The 23,893-nt window shown below is 48.0% G+C and overlaps 1 protein-coding gene across 1 annotated transcript in view; it reads right to left on the bottom strand.

The window, feature by feature from the left end:
- The window catches only part of SKOR2 (SKI family transcriptional corepressor 2), a 42,803-nt gene extending 19,499 nt beyond the window's left edge, over positions 1-23,304 (bottom strand). Inside the window, exons 1-5 of the mRNA XM_078384151.1 lie at positions 20,670-23,304; positions 14,372-14,432; positions 13,220-13,294; positions 4,549-4,614; positions 4,021-4,119 (exon numbers count right to left, since the gene is read on the bottom strand). Coding sequence (XP_078240277.1) covers positions 4,021-4,119; positions 4,549-4,614; positions 13,220-13,294; positions 14,372-14,432; positions 20,670-23,228 — 2,860 coding nt within the window. The 5' untranslated portion in view covers positions 23,229-23,304. The remainder of the gene's footprint in view (positions 1-4,020; positions 4,120-4,548; positions 4,615-13,219; positions 13,295-14,371; positions 14,433-20,669) is intronic.
- Positions 23,305-23,893: the final 589 nt, after the last annotated feature.

Genomic DNA, 23,893 nt, shown 5'->3' with positions numbered 1-23,893 from the left:
GACGGCTAAATCCCAAGCCGCCCTATTCATGTTGCCTTGCAGGTACCAAATGTATGGCAAGCAATTTTAGAGAGCATGTTTGGGATTGCTCTGATTCTGTAATGATGTATCAATGCATAAGGAACAGTACAGTATTATTTATCTATTTATTTATTTGTGCACCATATTCCTACCCAAGAGCTCAAGGCTGCTAGCCTGGCTCCATCACTGGATCGAGCCGTTTCAGTGAAGTTGAGCATCGTTTTTAGTTTGATGCTATGCTCTCAAAATGACAGGGCTAAACTGACAGCAAAGAGTCTGATTTGCAGATCTGCAAATCTGCAGATGTGCAGATTGAATGATTGATTGAACGATTGATTGAAGCTTGCTACAATGATTTCTGTTGAATGAAAATGTATTTAATTTTTAAAAGGGTGGGTTTTTTTTTAGACTGAAAAAGCATCATTGTGCCTCCTAGTGGCCATAATTTTTTTGTTTTTTAAAAAAACTTTAAATACCTTTGCATGATTTGGGGCCTGCACAGAACTGAAGTGTACCTTTCAAAACATAGTTGGTTGCTTCCTTTTGACCTCTACCAAGGGGGCACAGGGGGACTTTTAGAGCTTTGTTTGTTCAGTCGTTTAGTCGTGTCCGACTCTTCGTGACCCCATGGACCAGAGCACGCCAGGGCCTCCTATCTTCCACCGCCTCCCGGAGTTGTGTAAAATTCATGTTGGTTGCTTCGATGACACTGTCCAACCATCTCATCCTCGGTCGTCCCCTTCTCCTCTTGCCTTCACACTTTCCCAACATCAAAGTCTTTTCCAAGGAGTCTTCTCTTCTCATGAGATGGCCAAAGTACTGGAGCCTCAGCTTCAGGATCTGTCCTTCCAATGAGCACTCGGGGTTGATTTCCTTTAGAATTGATAGGTTTGTTCTCCTTGCAATCCAGGGGACTCTCAAGAGCCTCCTCCAGCACCACAATTCAAAGGCATCAATTCTTCGGCGGTCAGCTTTCTTTATGGTCCAGCTCTCACTTCCATACATCACTACTGGAAAAACCATAGCTTTGACTATTCAGACTTTTGTCGGCAAAGTAATGTCTCTGCTTTTTAAGATGCTGTCTAGGTTTGTCATCGCTTTCCTTATAGAGCACTTATAAAAAATTGGGGGGGGGGAGATGTGTGGAATCTCTAAGAGGCCCAAGTTTGCCGGAGAAGTGCAGAAATGACAGGCTGCACATTGTCTACCCCGTGCCATTGTTTCCTATTGAGTCCTCACAATAACCCTCTGCGGTAGGCCAGAGGGAGGATGTGATCTGCTCGATCGAGGTCACCCACTGAGTTTCAAGGCCAAGCGAGGATTCGAATCCAACCCTCTGGTTCTAGTTTGAGATTTGAAAGCCATTATGCTGTGTGGGAGGAACATTTTGCCCTGCAAACGTACATGTGGCTTCCCACTCATCTCAAGATAGAATATCTATATAGTACCTCCCTTAGAGAGGGTAATATAGTATGATAAACAAGGAAACCTGTCATCCAGTTCATGTATCGGCACCCTCCCCAAAATCTGTTGCCTTAAACTAGCTGCATTGGTTTGCCCATTTACTTCACGTATCTTGCGACATCGCAGTGTGATATTCAGACATGATCACCTGTCGATCAGAGGGGCAGTGTAGGGAGACTTGTTGATTTTTTTTAAGACAGATTAGGAACATCATCTTTTAACTGAACTCCAGTGGAACATTATGATGCAGATAGCTTCTGAGTATACTGTATTTCTAAATGGATCTCTACCTGTCAGAGCAGCAAAAATGGGCTATTTGGACGGCAAAGACAGGCCCGAGACAAACCTCCAGGCCCAGCCTGGACAGACAAAGGTAATGGAATAAGGGCATTGCAAACATAAAAAAAGTTACTCTTTTGAGCCAACTTCCAGGATGGCAAATGGTAAGGATTAAATCACAGCTCAGGAATATTAAAAGTTAGCTATTTCGTATGACATTTCTCAGAAGCCTTTTCCATCAGGGCCACTCAGTGGAGTGGTCCCAAAATGTTACTGTCTGTTCAGAAAAAAAAAACATAAGCCCTGCCTTAACCCCCCCCCCCCATTTTAATCTGCAAAATAGTGCTGCTGTATGTAATCTTCTTACATATGCAAGGCAAAAAGATAAACGAATGGTCTTCTTCTAAAATGATTTATGCCCACCTCTACCAGATACTGTATAGAGGAGGCTATTTGTTGTTCTACCATTGCTGGGAGGCAGCCACTTCAGATGGTGGGCCCCCCAGATTGGGGTAGGCAGAGGGGGGGAGACTCCAGCTCCCCAGACCTATGACCCTCCGCCACCCCCATGTCACGCTCCTTTCTTGCAAAACTGGGCAGCGTGAGCCACAAGGCCTTCTGACCAAGCCTCTGTGATGGCGGGTTTTGTCTCACCCCGAGGGTCAAAGAAGGCTTTAAACGCAACCCCTGTTGGCTTGTTGGCATGGCATGGCATATAATTCCATCTTCCACCTCAGGTGAAAAAATAATGGTTTGGTCTGGCCCTGCGCCAGGCATGGCATTTTGATAAAGTGTACTCTCTCTTGTGAAATCTCGAGCTACAAGTGAATTCATCTTGAAGATGCCCCTGTAGTTGAACATGGCTACACTTCTGATAGAGGATCACATTTCAGAGTTTGGAAATGTTGCCTTTTTAGGGCTATAATTTTCAATGACTATGCTGTTTGGAAAATTCCAGGAGTCATAGTCCAATAACGTAACTTGGCCAAGATCTGATGGTATAGGAGAATCATCCAAAGATGTATTCCCTCATCACCTACACAATGTTTTTTTAAGTACAACTGAAGTGGACAGTAGGATTATCTGCTCCAACTCCCTGTCAATGCAGGATTTCTGCTACAGCATCTCTACAGGGCCATACATTACTGGCATGGAAACAAAGACTGAGATTTCCACATGTGTTGATTCACCATTCAGCAAATGTCCTTAGCTGGAACTAGCCACTGGCCTCAGGTCTCTGTATGGAACCTTGTTCTTTTATTACTGTGGCAAGTTTTTGTGTTGAGCTTTGGAAGCTGCCTTGACAGGGAGTTTTCCTCAAAAGAAATTGCAAGTGTCTCAAAGAAATACTGTGCTGCGAGGTCAGAAGACCAGCCGCCTTAAGATCGAATCCACGCGACGGAGTGAGCTCCCGTCGCTTATCCCAGCTCCTGTTCAACCTAGCCATTCGAAAGCATGTAAAATGTGAGTCGGTAAATAGGTACCACCACAGTGGGAAGGTCACGGCATTCCGGGTCTAGTCGCGCTGGCCACGTGACCACGGAAACTCTCTTCAGACAAATGCTGGCTCTATGGCTTGGAAGCTGGGATGAGCACCACACCCCAGAGTCGGACATGACTGGACTAAATGTCAAGGGGAACCTTTACCTTTACCAAAGAAATAAATGCAAGGGAGAAATAAGAAAGGCCCATGTGGGAGGTATCTGGCTGAGGATCCAGAACTTAGGAGTTCAGTTTCCCACTACACATCTCAGAAAAACCAGTCTATGTGTTCTTGGGGAAACTGCACAGACCCAGGATGCTCCCAGAAGAAAGGAAGGGAAAACCACCTCCGAGTACTCTCTACCTAGAAAACCATGAAAAGGGTCACCGTAAGTAGGAACTGACTTGATAGCACATGATTATTACTATTACATTGCAGTTTATCTAACAGGCACATATGATTTCCCAGAAAGGACTTCCTTCTGTGTAGTTCTGTTGTTAAGCAGTGGTAGAACATTCACGAGATTGAAGGCAGATCATTCAGGAACCTCTAAGAGAAGACTTGACAAAGTGGATTGCAACCCAGGAAATCCTACTAGGTATCTGTCAGTCTTCAAGACACCTCACAACGGTTGTGTTGCAGTAACAAACGAACCGGATAACCCTTTGAAAACAGCACCAGAACTTCAGCACACAATTTTACCAAGTTGTTACCAACAGAGAAAAAGCACTGTAGAGAATAAGAGAAACAAGAATAAAAAATATTGCCCTTACTGAATACTGGGAAAGAAGCCGTCCCTTTTAGAACTTGGAATTCCTGCTCTAACCTCCTTCGCAGATCGATTTGTTCGAACAAAACTTTCTGGAGTTCTTCTGGAACAAGAGAGGAGGAAAAAGGGAGAGAGTCCTGCTCACTGGCTGAGACAATTCTTGAAAACACAGCTTATCTCTGCAACTCAGTGCTACAAAGGCAAAAAAACGATGTTTGGCAGTGTAAGGGTGGCCCTGGCATGATTTGCGGAGACTAAGCATAGATTTTGTGCAGAAATCCATGAATATAAATCAATGCAATATATTATTTTAAAGTATTACTAGGACAATGTCATGTATTGATTGATACATATGCATTAATCTCAATTATAGCCACACAGAAGGCCCATATATTATTCATATGTTACTTGTCAAGCTTAAAATATGGAGGGGAATTAAACAAATGTATTACCCTCAATTGTCTTTGGATTGTACCAAAACAAAGGGCTCTGTGTCTATTTATCTAGCTATATATAATTTCCACTCTTTTACCTTTCCCCATGTTTTCGACATCCTTTTTCAGAGAATGAGGTGGGTTGGTTCCTTGTATGGGTTCACCTTAATGAAGAAAGAACTTCGACATTATTGATTTACATACAGGCGACTCCTTATTAGAGATCATGTTTCATTTTACAACTTCATTAAGGGGTGGGGGAGAAAAATACTGTGAACATGCTTTTAATGCATCTGAGGGAGCCTCACCTTCCTGCCTTTGTTCATTCAGCATCACCCATGACTCTGATTTGTGAAAGAAGCATTAAGTGACCTCAAACAGGCTAAGTTCCCTCTCCCTCTGCAAGATGCTGAGGTTAGAATCCTCACGCTAGAAGCCGATCGAGTCTCACATCCCAATATTAATAAATGCAGCTAGTTGGACGTAAATGCATTTTTTTCCTGTCCAATTCAATGGTTGTCATTATAATATCTACCTGTCCGTTGGTCCCTGAACATATTTTAGCTTCACTTGTGTGGTTTGCCTGTTTTCGTTTTGACTCATATGGCATCTTCAGCTTAATATCCTACTCTGAAACAGTAGCTCTTAGACATGTCTATTTCAATTAGTCACAGCGATCACATAACCACCCTTGTTACAGTAGCTCCAATGGCTGCTGATCTGTTTCCAAGCAGAATTGGTTCTACCCTACAAAGCCCTATGCGATCTATCAAGGACCACATCTCCCTTTAGGAACCTGCCCAGGTGTTAAGATTTTCAGGGGAAACCTTTCTCTCAGTCCCACTACCCTCATAGACACTGGAGAGGGCCTTCTCTGTGGCTGCTCCCAGACTCTGGAACTCCCTCCCACTGGAGGCCTGCCTGGGTGTTTGAAATAAACATCCAAATGCAGTGAGGCTTATTTTCAAGCACAAGATTCCAATGCTTTAAAAAAAAAAACACTAGAGGACATATCAATCAAACTGGTGGAATCCTTGAATACATCTAAGGTGTAGTCCATGACCATTAAAACATTAGGGTGCAAGCTTTTCCCCTGCACGTACCAACCACTGTCTTACAGAGGTGAATACTGTGCAGCAGAGGTTCTGTACAGAAAATGTCTTTAAATAATACATTCTTATGTGTGGCTTGGCATAAACCATGTAAGCCGAGAGAACCTCAATCAATGGATGATTTCCCATTGGCTATAACGAATGTAGCTAACATCCCTGGATATTGACATCTATACCAATGACAGAGCTACAAATTTTATTCAGTTTAAATGATAGATTAATCAACTAAAGTTTAGATTCATTGGAGATCAATCCTTGTTCCTTGAGCTGTGTGCTCAGATTTGAGTGATTTATTTATTTAGAAAGTGGATGTAGGTTTTTTTGTGTTATTGTACTAAAGAATAGCAAGAGCAATACTAAAAATGCCATTGCTTCTTAAAGTGGGGTGTTGTTGTTTGTTTATTAAATTCTAAAATTACGATCCGATGTTTCTTCACTCCAGTGCACAAAACGGTACTTATACTGAAGTTTTGGTAATATGTGTTTAAATGTAATTGATCAATTAATCCAGAAGAAGGTGCTTACTCGACTAAAATGATTAAATGGGTTGACAGCTAATATTTCAGTGAGATATGTGAAACAATCTTCCTATAAATCGTGAGGAGTGGTTTAATATGTTGCAGTCACCAAATGGAAATGATTGGAAGGGGAAAAAATATATAAGTTAACCTTTCTGCAATGTGCAGCTCATTAGGCAGAGCTTCCAAATGGAAAGGGCCGACAAAGGCCCAAAATTACCTCATGGCAACCCTTCCTAGAGATACAGTGAGAATGCAGAGGAGGGGGGAGAATCCTAGAAAAACGAGGAGCGACCAGTCCCTATACAATGGGGTCTTGACTTAAGAACGGCTTGAGTTAAGAACATTTTGACTTAAGAACCACTCTCATAGGAAAATATTGACTTGACTTACATACTTAGATTTGAGTTAAGAACTGAAAAAAAACCACGTGGGAGGCAGGGAAAGTGCAAAATTTGAACTTTCAGTTAACTGTTGGCCAGTGAAAAGGGTGCCTGTCTGCTTCCTCACTCCTCCCAGCGTTTAGAGAGTGGACTGGGAGACAGTCTTCGGACTGCCTGGTACTGCCTGGACTGTATTTTCCCTGCCTTCCCTGAACCTTTCTTGACCTAAGAAAAAAAAAGAAACAAAATATCCCCCTCTAGTGGTCGAAGGCAGAATAGCAGCTTCCCATTAGTTTCTATGGACGGAAAAGAGCAGATACGGATCAAATGGTTTTCAATGCATTCCTATGGGAAATGCAGATTTGACCTGAGAACTTTTTGACTTGAGAACCGCCTTCCAATACGGATTAAGTTCTCAAGTCAAGACCCCACTGTAGTAATTGATCTGCATCATGAGAGACTGCAGTGCCTGATTTTAAACGACAGAAGGTGAAGGTAAAGTCTCGAGGACGATATTTCAGTCTCAGCTGGTCATCCTCAAGATAGCCACACACACTTCCCTATGACATGATCATTGGGTGACTTTCAAACAGGCTTTTCCCCATTCTGAAAAGATTTAACACTCAGCTTTCACTGACCTCACAGGGTGGCGAGGTGAACATTCGGGTATCGCACAATGAGCTCTTTGGAAGAACGGTGGAATAGAAATGGGACAAATGAATGATACAGAAAATCGAGGGTTTGCATTTCTTTGAGAATCTTCTTGTCAGTTTTGTGTTGCCTGCCTCAAGAGAGTGGCTTCCTTGAGGCAGAAGGAACAGCCTAACTTGCACACATGCGCCCTGCTTATTCTGTTTCAGAACTACATCATACAAAAGGAACACACACACACACCCCGTATCCATGGGATTCGTATTTAGGATTCACTTATCCACTGTCTGAAAATATTAAAAATATTAAAAGAAAAATTCCCAGAAATATATATTTCTAATGATGAAGTTACCGGAAATGACCACTAGAAGGAGCCAGAGACAATATAGTACAGTATATAGAATTTGCTGCTATAATTGTTGTTGTTTAGTCGGTGAGTCGTGTCCGACTCTTCGTGACCCCATGGACCAGAGCACACCAGGCCCTCCTGTCTTCCACTGCCTCCCAGAGTTGGGTCAAATTCATGTTGGTCACTTCGATGACACTGTCCAGCCATCTCGTCGTCTGTCGTCCCCTTCTCCTCTTGCCCTCACACTTTCCCAACATCAAGGGCTTTTCCAGGGAGTCTTCTCTTCTCATGAGGTGGCCAAAGGATTGGAGCCTCAGCTTCAGGATCTGTCCTTCCAGTGAGCACTCAGGGTTGATTTCCTTCAGAATGGATAGGTTGGTTCTCCTTGCAGTCCAGGGGACTCTCAAGAGTCTCCCCCAGCACCACAATTTAAAAGCATCAATGCTGTTATAATAGTGTTCGTTATAATCTGCATTTTTTTTTAGCATCCATGCTGGGAGTCTTGGAACTGAGCCCCCACAGATATTTGGGTCCTACTCTATTTTAAACAGATATCTTGGAAGTATAAAATATTAACATCTGAAGCAGCTCCATGATACAGTAATATGGAGGGTGATGAACAATAATCATAAGTTATCTGAAAAATACCAGAATATGAGAGGTGGAAGAAATGCCTCTTTCCCTCAAAATGGTATCCTAGGACCCAGCATTCTCTAAAAGAGTGCCAGCTCTTGGAGAACCTGGCACCCCTTTGGGGGGGGGGGTCTGCAAGTCTTGGGCTGTTCTGTGTAGCAGAACGGCCCTTCTTCTGTTGCTTCTAATTCTTATGGATTGCCCTGTCCAGGGATGTACTTACATAATTATGCAACGGCCACAATTCTATTGGGATTTACACTGGCATAAGCATAAATAAGGGACGTGGTGGCGCTGCGGGTTAAACCGCAGGAGCCTCTGTGCTGCAAGGTCGGAAGACCAGCCGTCGTAAGATGGAATCCACGCGACGAAGTGAGCTCCCGTCGCTTGTCCCAACTTCTGCTAACCTAGCTGTTTGAAAGCATGTAAATGCGAGTAGATAAATAGGTCCCACCTCAGTGGGAAGGTAACAGTGTTCTGTGTCTAGTCATGCAGGCCACGTGACCACGGAAACTGTCTTTGGACAAACGCTGGCTCTACGGCTTGGAGATGGGGATGAGCACCATGCCATAGAGTTGGACACGACTGGACTAAATGTCAAGGGGAACCTTTACCTTAAGCATAAATAAGTAAACTGCAGTGGCAAATTGCCACTAATTTAAAGAACTGCTGCTCACATTCCTGATCATACACCAGTCACACAACTTGTCATGTGACTGGGAGTGAAACTGGTAAATGCTAGTAAGGAACAACATGCCAGTAGAACGTATGCGTTTACACTAATGCATATAGAAACCATGAGAGAAACAAAAAGCCCAGTTCCTCATAAATGGAATTTATTTATAGGCATGATGTTGTTACGGGGGTAGGTGCAGATTTGATGGGGTTAGGGCCAAAGATTTGCCCTTAGCACGGCTAGTGGAAATAACAAAATGAACGCATACATGCATGCATGCATGCATACATACAGTACTTTCAAAATTGGAAGTGACAGAAGGTTTAGATCTGGGTTCAATTTTGTGGTTGACGACTGGCGCTTCCAATGCTAAACTGCGACACGGTCGCAGGCCTCTAAAAGTGGCAGGTTTTGCTGTGGGTGGGATCTCAGAGGCCTCCAAGGGTGGAAGAATCTCTTTTTCAGTTCCGGCTCCCCTTCCCCCTGACTTAAGGAAACACACACCATCAGCAGAAATGGCTTTGGGATCACCAGGTGTCCACTCTGTGCTGCCCTGTGTATCATTAATGGTAAGTGGAGGAGCAGAGGGAATAATGAATGAGGGTACCATGTTTCCAAAGTTGCTACTTCTGTTGTAAAGGATCATAGATAGATGGGATCAGTTTAATCTCTCACATTACATTTCCTCTTCTACATGAGGTTCCCCTTGACAATTTTTGTCCAGTCGTGTCCGACTCTAGGGGGCGGCGCTCATCCCGCTCTTCAAGCCATAGAGCTAGCGTTTTGTCCGAAGACAATCTTCCGTGGTCACATGGCCAGTGTGACTTAGACACGGAACGCTGTTACCTTCCCACCAAGGTGGTCCCTATTTATCTACTCGCATTTGCATGCTTTCGAACCGCTAGGTTGGCGGGAGCTGGGACAAGCGACCAGGTGCTCATTCCGTTGCGTGGATTCGATCTTACGACTGCCGGATCTTCTGACCCTGCAGCACAGGCTTCTGCGGTTTAGCCCACAGCGCCACCACGTCCCTTCATGAGGAATAGCTGGCAACAATATACAGTACTGTTCCTGGGGAAAACTGTTTTCTCTCCCAGCTAAGACTAGAGGCAATGGAGTAGTTTCAGACCTTTGATGGAGGAGGAGGTCATAGTCCCTTCCACTCAGAAGGTCCCAGAACTTCAGCCTTGCAAGTCCTAGTTCCAGTACACTACGGCTTGGAAGAGGACATAGCGACAGAGGGGGGGATTATTATTTTTTTAGTAATTATTAGAAAAACCCTGTGCCTTACCTAGGCTACACCTACCCCATTTCCCCAAAAATAAGACCTAACCTGAAAATAAGCCCTAGTACGATTTTTCAGGATGCTCATCATATAAGCCCCCCCCCAAATAAGCCCCAGTTAAGAGAAACACCACCCTCTATCCTTGTGCACCCTGGAACATCCAAACATAAAGCATATTATGATTTATTGGTTGAAACCCAGCAGTAAATTGCAAGTAAAATACATCCAATTCATCAGTGTGGACTTGGTCAGTCAACTCAACCACAAGTTGTATTGATTCAAATGGGCCTCTCTTGATGAGCCTTATTTGCAAGATTTTAGCCATTATGGACATAGCATCACAAATATGCACACAATTCTTCACAAATTACAAAGTGACCGTTCCCTTCTCTTAGGTGTCTACAGTCCAAATAGTTGATAATAGTGTAGCAAAAGAGGATGGTAAATGAGACAATGGGAGGGATAAAGAGGGTCCAATGAACATCGCCTCCCTTAGGTTTAATCCTAGTGGAATGGGGGGCAGGCAGCCCAACACCCTCCCAACGTTTTAGACTACAGTTCTCACTAGCCCAAGATAGCCTGTCTAATAGTCAAAAAATCTGGAGGACGCCAAGCTGGGGCTGGGATTCTAGGAGGGTTGTTAAAAGTGGTTAAAGAAAGGAATGATTTGGTAACTGGCCAGATGACTCAATTCCCGACCAAGTCTCCAGGAAAAAACAGCCAGTCTGTGAATCATGAAATCATAGAATCATCGTAGGGTTGGAAGGGACCTTGGAGGTCTTCTAGTCCAACCCCCTGCCCAAGGCAGGAGACTTCAGACCATCCTGGACCGCATATCCTCCCGGACAGATGGCAGTTCAATCTTTTCTTGAAAACCTCCAGCGATGGGGCACCCACCACATCGGGAGGCAAGCTGTTCCACTGCTTAACGCTTCTCACCATCAGGAAATTCCTCCTTATTTCCAGGTTGGATCTCCCTCTGACAAATTTCCATGGGTTCTCGTCCCACCCTCAGGCGCAATGGAGAATAAATCGATGACCTTTTCCCTGTTGCAACCCATCAGATCTTGGAAGACTGCGATCATGTCTCCCTCTCGGTCTTCTCTTCGTTAAGCTAAATATACCAAGTGCTTTTAGCTGTTCAGGCTGCTCAGTCCCAAGGCGCCCCCAAAAGAAGGGAATGGTAAGGCACTACCGAGTACTCTCTACTTAGAAAACCCAGAAAGGAGTCACTGTAAGTCAGAACTGACCTGACAGTACCTGGTTCTTTCTGTTATTAAAGAATGGAATGATTTGGTAGCTGGTCGCTGGGAACAGGTAAGGACCCCTTTCTGTGACAGGTAAAGAATAAGGCTAATAGGCTTGATGAGACCACAACTAGTGCATGGCATTTCCTGACTGGGGTTTGGAAAACTATAGGTCAAAAGAGTCACATTTTCAAACTCTGGAGCCAAAAAACAATAACCCACATCAAGGAATGATAATGATGAGAAAAGGCAGGAGTGTCGGTCCATTGCAGGAGAAGCAACAAAGGAACTTGAGACTCATAAAAGGCTAGCAAATTGGTTGTGACTTAAGCCTTCGCAGACAGAAGACCACTGCACCCATGGGTTGCATCGGCTGCAATGCATCTTCATTCCTCAGTTATTATGACACAATAAATCTGTTAGCTCAGCATGTGTGTGTATGTCTCTGTGTGTGAAGACATATACATTGTATAGCAAGAATGTAAGGCTGTAGAACAGCTTTCCCCATATTCCCCATAAGTTTATGAAACTGTATTATAGGAGAAGGACCCAAGAAATACACACATTCATCTTCATAATTTACTCCAGATCATTTTCCTGCTGATATTTGGTTTCCCTTAATACCTTGGAAATGATCAAGGGTGATTAGCCTTTGCCCTGCTTTAATATCAATTTTCGTCTCTCTTCGGCTTTATTTAAAAGGCCATTCTTTGTGCCTTCCTCACTTCCACCTTCAATCTCTCTCTCTCTCTCTGTGTGTGTGTGTGTGTGTGTGTGTGTGTTTGCAAATCCATGTGAAATCCTTTGAAGGAAGTAAGGTTTTGCAGTGCATTAAAATTATAAACCCACTGGATCGATTATACACTTAGGCACACTTACACACACACAGAGCAAGAGAGTTCTGAGTTATCCTCCTCACTGTTACATAGGATTTTTTTAGGACTATATTTTCAGCGCTTTCCATTCCACTAGCATCTCTCTCTCTCTCTCTCTCTTTCCCTTTCCCTCCCTGGTCTCTCTGTCTCATTTGACAAGCAAATTTGCAGACATAGCCTCCGGATAACAACCTCGTTTGACAGTCAATTAACCGTGAATAGTCAAAGCCAAGACAGTTTGCATTACATAAATGGAAAATTAGATTTCCCTTTTTTCCCCTCCTCTCTCTCTCTCTCTTTTTCTCTCTCTCTCCCAAGAAACAAAACCCACTTTCTTTATAACCCTCCCTGGCAATAGACAACTTCGTATCAAAACTTCTAATCACGTCTTCTCTCCCCCCCTGCGTCCCCCACTCCAAACCCCTTGGAGACATTTAGCAATCAGTAAAAGGTGGTTCCATTTAATTTGTATAATGTAATTTTTGTCAATGTATTATACATTTTGTGTAGAGATCATTATCACGGAGATAATATAAATGTTGCCATAGATCTCATAAAACACCTTTAATGTCTCTCTGACAGATATTAAAAGCAATAAGCTGTGATCCTTTTTAATGGAAGGTTTCAAAGAGAACATTTCAATTATTGTCATTTTATGTTTTTCCCCCTGCCAGCCTGCTCCATTGTGTAACCTGATATATTTCTGAAATTTCCTGCTGAAATATGCCCAGCAATTAATAATTGTATCACTATTAATGCCTCTCCACCCCTCCCCCTCTTCATTTTCCTTTAGTTATTAGATGTATCTAGGAATGCCATTTATTTATATATTTGTTTGTTTGTTCGTTCATTCATTCATTTTTCCTTCAGCAAAATATTCAGTCATTTGATCAGGAATTTTACGACTGCCGTCCCACGCAGATCAAATTGGAGACCATGCCCCACCGGGCTCAGTGGGGCTTACTTCCTGTAAACATAGATAGGACTGGGTTGCAGGATATCTATCGATCTCCCCGCCCTGCACCCATTGTTCAGCCTACCAGCGATATTCCTCCAGAATTCTCCTCCTGAGTGTTCAGATTCCGCAATGAAAAAATTGAGTTCCTTGTTCTTATCTAAAAAAACAAAGAAACAAGACAAAAATGAACTCTCCCAAAATATAAGGGGCATACATGCATGCAAATGAATTTGACACAACTCCGGGAAGCAGTGGAAGATAGGAGGGCCTGGCGTGCTCTGGTCCATGGGGTCACGAAGAGTCGGACATGACTAAACGACTAAACGACGATGACATGCACACAAACGTACACCTACATTTGGGGTGAAAATGGGGATTCGATCCACCCTGTAAAAATTCAAACATCTAGAAATCATCATCATCTTCTTCTTAGAACTGCAGAACTGGAAGGGATCCTATGGATTCGTCGAATCCAGCCCCTGGCAAGAAGGCTCAGTGGAGAACCGAATTCCGAACCAGACACCTAAACCAGTAGCTCTGTTGCCTTGCTTAAAAGGTAGCCTTCGCAGAGTTTGGTGCTCAACTAGACTATTAAGCAGTAACACATCTCACAGCATCTTAAAGGTTGCCACAATTGTAACGGCACAATGCTTTTGTGGACTACTTCATTAGAGAGAAGTAGACAGTTAAACATAGAATGTATGTGCTAACAAAAGTGTTAGGGCAGAATCCTATTAAACATGCCCTGGCCTGATCATTCTCTTAGGGGAGGGGGGGGTCTCCCCTTGCACATGGGGAAGGCTTATGCCAGAAAGCTGTGCAGTCCTCACCTTGGACGTTGACTTTGCATGGAGCAGAAGCTCAATAAGATACTGAACTTCTTATCAATATTCTCATCAATACCTGTAGCAACCTGACTGCTCTCTCTCTCTCTCTCCCTCCCTCCCTCTCTCTCTCTCTCTCTTACACACACACACACACACACACGCACACACACACACACACACACACACACACACACACACACACACACACACACACACACACACACACAAAATCAAGGACTCAAGCTTTCCCAAGATTATTCAACAGTCACTGTCTCAGTGGCCAACATGCAAGGACACAAGCAGAGGGACCCCAATTACCCACTCGATCTATTTCAGCCACCCTCTTAAGATCTGTGATCGGGAGGAAAACAACAACAACAACAACAACAAATCCCCTCATGTCTTGCCTGAGAAATTATTTTCTTTCGGGGAGATGACGACGTGGTTGTTTTCCTTGATTTTCTGCATCTGCCGGAACGAAAACAACAAACATCACGCACAAATTAAAAACAGGACCCGCTACAATCAATGATCAATTAACAGGCTCGCCAGAGCGAACAGAGAGAGAGAGAGAGAGAGAGAGAGAGAGAGAGAGAGGAGCTAAAGGAGACACGAAACAGGAATAGATGGTGGGGCTGATGGGATTCCCTGAGAGATGCTGTGGGGCATCTACTCTGTGAGGGAGGGATCAACTAACAGTCCCAGATGGGTCTCCTATCTATAGGGAGGGTCGTGTTGAGGGAAGGCTGAAGTAGACAAATCCAAAGTGAGTTCCTTTATACTCTGGTTTCTTCCAAATGTTGCCCCACCTTGAAGATCCTGTGAACCTTCTTGCCCACCTCCTCTACCCACCAGCCCTTCCTAAACTAGGAGTTTCATTTAACTGAGTAGGACATGCTTCCTCGTAAGCATGCACCTGCTGGGAGCAGGCCGGATCCTGGCCCTGGATCTTCCTGGTTCCTGCCTGATGGAGCCCCATTGGAATCCAAGGGAGAGGAGCTCTGTGTTTACTCAGATGTAGAGGTCACTTTGTGTCAAGAAAGGGCCCTCCTACCAAAGGCGTTCGGCTGGCTTTAGACTAGTTTGCAAGCAAGGCTGGCTTAAAGTGCTTAGGGATCTGGAACTGTTCTAAAACACCAGACCTTCTTGTGCGCATGTGCAAACTCTTACAGGCAGGGTGGCTTTGAAGGTAAAGAAATAAATGGGCTCATTATAAATAACTTTTTAAAAATAGTAAGGACGATGTATAGAGACACACAAAATACCTTACAGGTCCGCACACATGCGCCTCTATGTCCTCCCTGAGATTAATGGCTTCATCTCACACATATTTATTCAAGGAAGTGTTGGTACAACTGCAAATTTAGCAATTAAAACAAAACCAATACAGCTACTGTTGTGGGGTGGCAGCTATTCCCAACTTCAGTTGATCCCTGGATGTTGGCTGACTCTATTTCCAGTCAATGCCTGCCAGTATGGCCAATGATCAGGGAGGATGGATGTTGATAACATAACTCATCTGGTAGGCCAGGAGTTCCCCAAATGGGGTCAGAGGAACTCCTGGCTAACTCAAGGGCGTTTACTTAAGTCTCAATGGGAACTTTCTATGTGAAGGGAAAAGACCCCTGGTGGTTTAGGTCTCTGGCTGTGGAGCCGGAAGTTGGGAGTTCGATTCCCCACTGTGCTTCCTGCAAGCAGAGCCAGCCTGGGTGGCCTTGGGCCGGCTGCACAGTCCCAGAGCTTGCACCCCCCCCGGAGAAGGAAATAGCAAAATGTTTCTGAGAACTCTGTTAACTTGAAAAATCCTGAAAAGGGTCACCATAACTTTGAATTGACTTGACCGCACATGCTTATTAACATGCTAGAGGTTGCAAGGGGGAAGGGAAGAATAAATAACTATCAGAAGACCACCCACAAGAAATATCTGTTTAGCTTTGCTTTCCTCAGCTTGTAGGTCCCTTGGACTACAATGCCCATTCTTCCCAACTAACATGCCCAATATGGTTGCAGCCCAGGACAAAGATCTGCAAGGTACCTAGTTTCTCCATTGTTAGAGTAGGCCCATTGAAATTAAAGGGTCTTGAATGAAATCATGATGATGCCTGTCTCCCACGATACGTAGATCCACACCCAGAACTTGCAGAAGTTACTAGAAACCTATCAAGATGGGTGAGGGGGATTTTGGGAATTGTAGTTTAAGCAACAAACAAATCAGGGGAGGAGGGGTGCCTGCATATAGGATCCGGAACGACTACTTGTTCACAAAGCTTTTCCTTTATGGATCTCATGTGGCAGAGAGTTCCAACAGCATAGTGTTATCTATGGTATAATCTCCAACCAGTCCATGTCCTTGGAGGAGAGCTGCCCCATTCAAGGTCTGGGAGTGCTTCCAGGCAGGCAGCTCGTACCGCCCGCACTCAAAGGCTAAAGGGCCACTGTCCCTCTTTCCCTCTTTAAGGAATAATTTGCAGGAAGGAAACAAGGCGGGGTGACAGAGGGTGGGGAAATAAAGCTATCTGGATCTCCCTGCCTTCAGATTCCTTCTTTAAAGCAGGAGGATGAGAAATTGTGATCTAAAACACTGCCTGGAAGAGGTAAAATCTATCTCATGACTTCTTCCTTTCTTTAACCCCCCCCCCCGCAAAACAACAACAACAAATGTCCTAAACCTAGTGATCTTTCTTTCTGGACAGTTGGCTCAGCTCCCAATCCATGATCATTTTTATTCCATTTTCTTCTTCGCCTTTTCCCTTGAGACGATATCCTTTTTCAGACTTAGCGTGTCAAGTGTTGCAATTTGGCTGGCTTTTCTTGGGTTCGAAGGGGAGCGTGGAAAGGGATGGGCTACCGTTTTGGGCTTCTGGGACCCAGTTTCCCCCCCCCTCTCCACAATGTCCTTCTGAAATTAGACTCTTAGGGTCCACTCCTTGAAAATAAAGCATGGATACAAAATCGTGACTCAGAAACAGGGGCCTAAACGAGAGGGGACGGGTCTCTGAGCACCCACGCAATGCCTAGACAGATATATTCTTGTTTGCCCTCAAGATTTCTTGATTTAAGTTCGGTAGGAAAGGGAAAGGCTTTTAAAAATGTCCTCTACCATCAAAAGGGACGTGGTGGCACTGCAGGCTAAACCGCAGAAGCCTGTGCTGCAGGGTCAGAAGACCAGCAGTCGTAAGATCGAATCCACGCGATGGAGTGAGCTCCCGTCGCTTGTCCCAGCTCCCGCCAACCTAGCGGTTCGAAAGCATGCAAATGCAAGTAGATAAATAGGGACAACTTCGGTGGGAAGGTAACAGCGTTCCGTGTCTAAGTCGCACTGGCCATGTGACCACGGGAAGATTGTTTTCGGACAAAACGCTGGCTCTATGGTTTGGAAACGGGGATGAGCACCGCCCCCTAGAATTGGACACAACTGGACAAAAATTGTCAAGGGGAACCTTTACCTTTACCTTACCATCAAACTACTAGGGATCCAAAGTGTTTGCATATCCATTATGGACCTCTGGGAGATCTACCATCGGTTGTAATCAAACGTCTGCCCCTGTCTAAACTAAGGTTGCAAATAACAGGGACCCCACAGGGGAAGGGACTGTTGGCTGCTTTCTCTATGTCCTTAGCTGACTCTTTTTACTGCTAATGTGTTTACTCTGACAAGAAGGTGAGATCCAGATCCCTGTACTGAGAATGTCTTCCTCTGGACATCATGAGAAGAGAAGATTCACCAGAAAAGGAAATAATGCTAGGGAAGAACAGGAGGAAAAGAGGAAGAGTGATTGTGAGATGACTTCACTCAGGAAAAGGAACCTCAGCCTTTACTTTGCAAGACTTCAGCAGGGCTGTCAATAATAGAGCCTTCTGAAGGTCATAAATCTCAAGGGTCACTGTTACCCAGAAGCTATCTGGTGGCATGTAGTAACAATAATACTACTGATAGTTCCTTCTTCCTTTCCCAAAGATGACCACCTCCATCAGATCTACCATTTAGGTGAAAAAAAGGAGAAGATGTAAGCAGTTGAGCAGTAGAACACTGATGGGCGCACAGGTGACTAACTAGCCCAAGGCTAGTGCAGAAGATATGGAAACAGTTGGGGCAGGTTAGTTGATCATGAGCTGTTGGGTTTATGAGTGCTACTAACAACAATTATGATGACGACAACAACAAGCATTCTGGACAGAAAGATCTTAATCCTGCTTCCTCCCTGACACACTAGCTTTCTGCAGGAAGAGATTATCATGTCTATCTGTTTTGGGCAGGATGGAGCAGCATTCAGTAACGTGACCCACCATCTTGAAGTGCTACAATCTGGAAACCCTGTTTCCAGTTTCAGTGGTTGCAGATAAGGAAGATTTAATGCACGTTCATAGTCCTGGAAGTTTAAGAGGGGTCAAGCTGATGCAGATAGACTCCACTAAGCTCTCAAAATGGCATCTTGTTGGTTTGGTACTAAAAAGAGAGAAGCAGCTCACACAAACAGATTCCAGGGTATAGTCCTATTAAAAGTAGGAAATCTGTCTGCAAACAGACTTTCTCCTTTGAGAACCGCTCTTGTTCCAAAGAGAAACCAGCACTGCAGGGCAAAGGGGGCCTTCAGAGGCTTCAGACAGCAATTCCCACAATCCATTGCAAAGGGCCATGCTCATTTGGGCTTCTGAGAGTTGAAGTAAATATATATATATATACTGTGTATATATATATATATATATATCTGGAAGCCCAGGCATTTCCCAGGCTCTGCAATACAACACAATGTTGTAAGTGAGATTCATTGTGTCAACTGTGGTTTGTAAACATAAGTAATTTACTTATGGCTAAATCTATAGCACGGGTTCCCAAACTTGGGTCCCCAGATGTTCTGGGACTCCAACTCCCAGAAGTCCTGGCCAGCACAAGCTAGTGGCAAAGGCTGCTGGGAGTGTTAGTCCAAGAACATCTGGATTACCCAAGGTTGGGAACCACCGGTCTATGGGGCTGGTGCCTATGTGTGCCTATTCAGAACAAAGTCTCATCAAGACGGATAGAATTTACTGTCAAGTGGGGTTGGGGTAAGAGATTACAGTTGAACAAATGAACATTAAGGAAAGCCAGCATTGCAAATTATGCTAGTGAACCGGTTTAAAACCAGGTTGCCCTGTTGGCGAATGGCCTTGTGTGCCTTCCAAAATGTACCTACGCCCCTTTTTCTTTGGGGTCAACTAGTAACCTAATGGGGCCATTTCCCGTTGATGCCAAGGGCAGCGTCACTGTCATGACAATGGACCCAATCCCAGTCCAATGCAAGCATATTCCGTTTGTGATGGCTTTCTACTGAGGAATCCCACCAATGCAAAAGAAATGGGACTTGAAGCATGTTGGATTATGCCCGAGGGCATGTGTGCCAGACTCTTAGGACAACGGGTGCATTTATTTCAAATTAATTGGATTATGGCAGAGGGAAGGGGGGGGACCCACAAGGCTATGTTCCAATCAAATCCAGCTTTTTAAAGATCCCATTGATGTCAATGGGACATATCAATGAGAGCTGGTATTTCAATCCCTGGTTAAAATATGCTAGATTATCAAGGTCTCATGACATCATCCTAAAAGGTGTGTTATTCCAAACAGTTTTTCCTCTTGTTACTTCTATCATCATTGCCACTATCCTCCTCCCTCATTATTCCAGGACCTGTGAGATGTAGCATGGTGTAGGCAGATAGAGTGTCAGACTCATGAGATTTGGGTTCGAAACCCCACTGGGTCATGGAAATTCAGTGTGTCATTGGAAAAACCACCCCCTGAATATCATGCATACCTGATCTATAAAGACGTAACCTACTTTGCCTTTGTACTGGGAAACCCTGTTAGGAATTGACTTGATGGACGCATTAACTTCCAATACCTTTAAAATGTTGCAAACAAGGTGTGCTTTTGAGTTGACCAGATCTCTTCACCAGGCAGAGATGTATAAAGTGTAGGGTCCAAGGAACTAGACCAACATGTGATGTAAATGTGATGCTCATTTCTCTCTGAACCAGTGCCAGCAAAGCAAAAAGGATCCCTGGTTCACCTTGCTGATGGATTTCACTACTGCTGTTCTTTGGAAAGGGCTCAAAATCTCAGGCCCTACCCGGTGACTCATTTCGGCTAGACCTAAACCCATGGGGTGCCTCTGTGGCTGAAATCCGGTCGCTGAAGTCGACTCACTGAGTCAGAAGGGATTTAGTGTAGCGACTCCTCTGTAGGTCTCTCTCCCCCCCCCTCCCAATTCAACGGGCTGATTGCAGGGAGGACAAACAAGTACGTTTCGGACCATCGGGTCTAAATGGCTTGATCCTGCACCCTTTTTCCTCAAGCACTGCTCCCCCGCTTTCGAAAGAGGTTCTGACTTGAGAACGGGGCTGGTCCTTGATCCCAAGAACTCATTGACACAGACCGAGTCTCTGCAGAAAGAAAAGGGGTGACCCGCCACTTCCCCCCCCCCCACCCTCAGCTAGAAGTATCCCAGCAGAGAGGGAAAGGTGGGCGATTTCTTTTCTTTTCTTTTCTTTTTTTTAAACTGGGTGGGCATATGAGGAAAAAGTGGTGCGGGGCGGTTTGAAAGGAGCTTCAACCCCCCCCCCCCCCGTTGCCATCCATCTTCCTCTCCCCGCATCGGGGAGCTCCGGAGCCTCGAGGCGCATTTCAATAAAAATAATTGGCTTGAAGGAGCCTAAAGGGGTATTTACATCTTTGTAGGGCGGCGGCGGTGGCGGCGGCGGCGGGGGCTGGTGCTCCTCGGCTGATGGATGGTGCGCCGGGCTGCTCCCTCCGCTGCTGCTGCTGCTGCTGCTGCTGCCCCCTTTTGGGGGGCAAGGGGGCAGAGGAGGAGGAGGCGGCAGCTGGTCCGAATTGGGGGCCCCGGATTTCTCCTCCTCGGGCCCGTCCCGGGCGAGGCCCTTGTCCGTCAGCCCTCGGCTGGAGGGGAAGCGGCCGGTGCCCCCGACTGGATCCACCGGATCCCTCTCGCCTCCCTCCCGCTCCTGGTCTTCTCCTTCCTCCTCCTCCTCTTCCTCCTCCTCCTCCTCCTCCGGGGGCTTGTGGCTTTCCACGTCCACCTCGGGCTCTTCTTCTTCTTCCTCCTCCTCCTCTTCCTCCTCCTCCTCCTGGCTGCTGTCCTCGCTGGCGTAGCTGCAGCTGGTGCCCCCCGGGGAAAGGAGCCGGGGCCCGGCCGGGCCCTGCAGGGGCCGCTCGCAGCCCCCCGGCTCACCCCGCTCGGGCGGCAGGAGCAAGAGGGGCGGCGGGGGCGAGGCGGCGGCGGCGGCGGCGTGGGGCTGCTGGTTGGTGGGCTGATGGTGGTGGTGGTGGTGATGATGATGATGATGGAGTTTGGCCAGGCTTTCTGAGTCCTCTTTGCCCCCGACCGGGCGGAAGGCACTGGAGTGGTGGTACGACGGGGAGGCCGCCGGGGCGCCTTTGCCGCGGGCCGGGCCGTCCAGCAGGGGCGGCGGGTGCGCCGTCGAGCCGCGGGCCGCGCCTCCGGCCTCGGCGGCGGCGGGAGAGCCCCCCGCCTCGCCACCGCCGTCGAAAGCCCGCGCCTCCCGTCCGCCGCTGACGGCCTGCGGGGCGGGGGCGGCCGCCGTCGGGGTGCCCAGCCCGGCCGCCCCTCCCTCGCCGCTGGGCTCGGCCAGGTCCAGGAAGGCTTGCCGTAAGAGACCGGGGCTCTCCCCGCCCAGGGCCGGGCAGCCGGGAGGCGGCGGCGGCGGGGGCGGCGGCGGGGGCGGCTGGAGATAGGTGGGCAAGCCCGGCAGGGCCCCCGGCGTCCGCGGCGGCCAGAACATGCAGAAGGGCGGGTAGAAGGCGGCGGCGGCGGCCGCGGCGGCGGCAGCGGTGGCCGCATCCTTCCTTGTCCCCGGCCAGAAGAGACCCGACAAGCCCGGCCCGGCCCCCGCCGTCTTGTGTCCCGCGACGGCGGCGGCAGCAGCGACGGGGCTTCCGACGGCGCCCAAGCCCTCGGCGTCCTCCTTCTTGTGGCAGAGCCCGAAGGCGGCGGCGAAGCCGTAGGGGTGAGGGAAGAGGCCGCCGCAGCCGGCGAACTTGGGCACCCCGCCGCCGCCGCCGCCACAGGAGGAGGAGGAGGAGGCGCCGCCCTTGCTGGGCACCGGGATGACCGGGTAGCTGCGCGGCCCCTTGCCGGCCCCTCCGCCGTGGTGCGCCCGGGCGGCGGCGGCAGCAGCGGCAGCCGCGACGGCTTCCTGCAGCTCCGCCTCGTCCTCGTCGTCCTCGTCGTAGCGGCCCCGTTTGTGGTGGAGCTCCGGCGGAAGCGGCGGCGGGGGCGGCCCCGGGGGCGCGCCCAGGAGGTGGGGGCCCAGCAAGCCTCCCCCGCCGCCGCCGCCGCCCACCACCGCCGCCTTGACGGCCCCGAGCGGGTGGCCGTGGGGCCCCGAGGACCCGCCTCCGCCGCCCAGGCCGAGCGCCCCGAGGGGTCCCCCCAGGCCGGCCGGGTGGGCGGGGGGCGGCGGCGGGAGGGCCCGCTTGCGGCTGCCCCCGTTGAACATGGCCTTGACGTCCTCCCAGGCGAAGACCAGCTCGTCGGGGGGCGCCTTGTCGGTCAGCTTGAGGTGGCGGCGCCACGAGTTGAAGTTGGCGGCGTCGGGCTGGGTGTACTTGGCGTCGGGGGTGCGGTGCGAGTGGAAGATGAACTTGTTGGGCGAGAAGTAGAGGCTGCAGTAGCCGCACTTGATGCATTTGGCCCGCGAGCTGTTGTAGCGGGCCGGGATGAAGCTGCCCCGGCAGCCCCAGGCGCACTCGTGCGACACGTCGAAGGCGAAGTTGTCCGGCAGCTTGGGCGGCCGGTTCTCGCCCAGGAAGGACTTGCAGAGGCGCTCGGCTTCGCGCTTGGTGATCATCCCGCAGCGGCGCGACGAGATGGGCATGGCCCCGGCCCGCCGCAGGATCTCCAGCTGCACCGGCGTGCACTGCACGCAGGTGATGCCCAGCGCCACCCGACGGTTGTGGATCTCGTTGTAGCTGAAGTTCTTGAGCAGCGTGTTGGAGATCTGCGCCAGGCACAGGCGCTCCTGCCCGTCGATCACCAGCGAGACGATGGGGATCCCGTAGAGGATCACCTGGCCCACCTGGTTGGGCTTCATGGCGGGCGCGTGAGACGAGGAGCCCCGCTGGACGGGCGGCGGCGGAGGAGGAGGAGGAGGCTGAGGAGGCGCTGGGTTCAAGGCTTCCGCCGCGAAGGCGCTGGACGGGGCGGTCAGGAGGAGGTCGGGAGGGCCCGGCAGAGGGCTGCCGGCCATGATCCGGGCTCCGGGAAGCGCCTCAGGCGAGCTGCGGGAGAGAGGGAGAAAGCAGAGCGTGAGGACCGACGCGCGAGGAGGGCACAGGATCGCACCCCGGGGCTCTGAACAGCTGCCACTGAACTAAAACTCCCGAGGAGTAAAATCTCGGCCTAGGAAACCCCCCCCCCCTTTTTTTTTAAAGAAAGGTGGGGGACTGAAAGAAGATGACCTGTAGCTTAATCAGGAAAAGCTCACCAGGGAGGCTTCTCCGTATTTTTGTGTTCAAGCGAAATGTATTGGAACAAGGGAGATCCAAACCCTCATGAAAGGAGCCGGCTGAGCCCCTTCTGCCGCGCAGCCCGGCTGAAAAGCTTTCCCCTGCAGCTTCAAAACCAGACTTTCGCTTCCACTCCTCTGGGAACGCTTTACAGCAAGGGCTTAAGGGGACCTGTGTTCCTCCAGGTATCCCGACTCTCAGGATCGCTTGCCCTTTGCTATGCTGGCTGATGGGGCTTGTAGTTCGACTGCATCCACAGGATGGCAGCTTCCCATTCCTGGTGGTGTAACATATGCCTTCCTGCTCAGAAGTAAGAGGACAGGACCTCCCTCCCACCGAAATGTATTTGTGCGTGTAGGGGCTGCAGCCACGCAATGCCATCCTGTGGATCTCTGTCCCAAAAGCA

Source organism: Pogona vitticeps, chromosome 2 (assembly GCF_051106095.1).
Source record: "Pogona vitticeps strain Pit_001003342236 chromosome 2, PviZW2.1, whole genome shotgun sequence".
Classification (NCBI taxonomy): Eukaryota; Metazoa; Chordata; class Lepidosauria; order Squamata; family Agamidae; genus Pogona; species Pogona vitticeps.
Note: the sequence above shows the minus strand (reverse complement) of the source record. Positions and strands in the feature narration are given on the sequence as shown.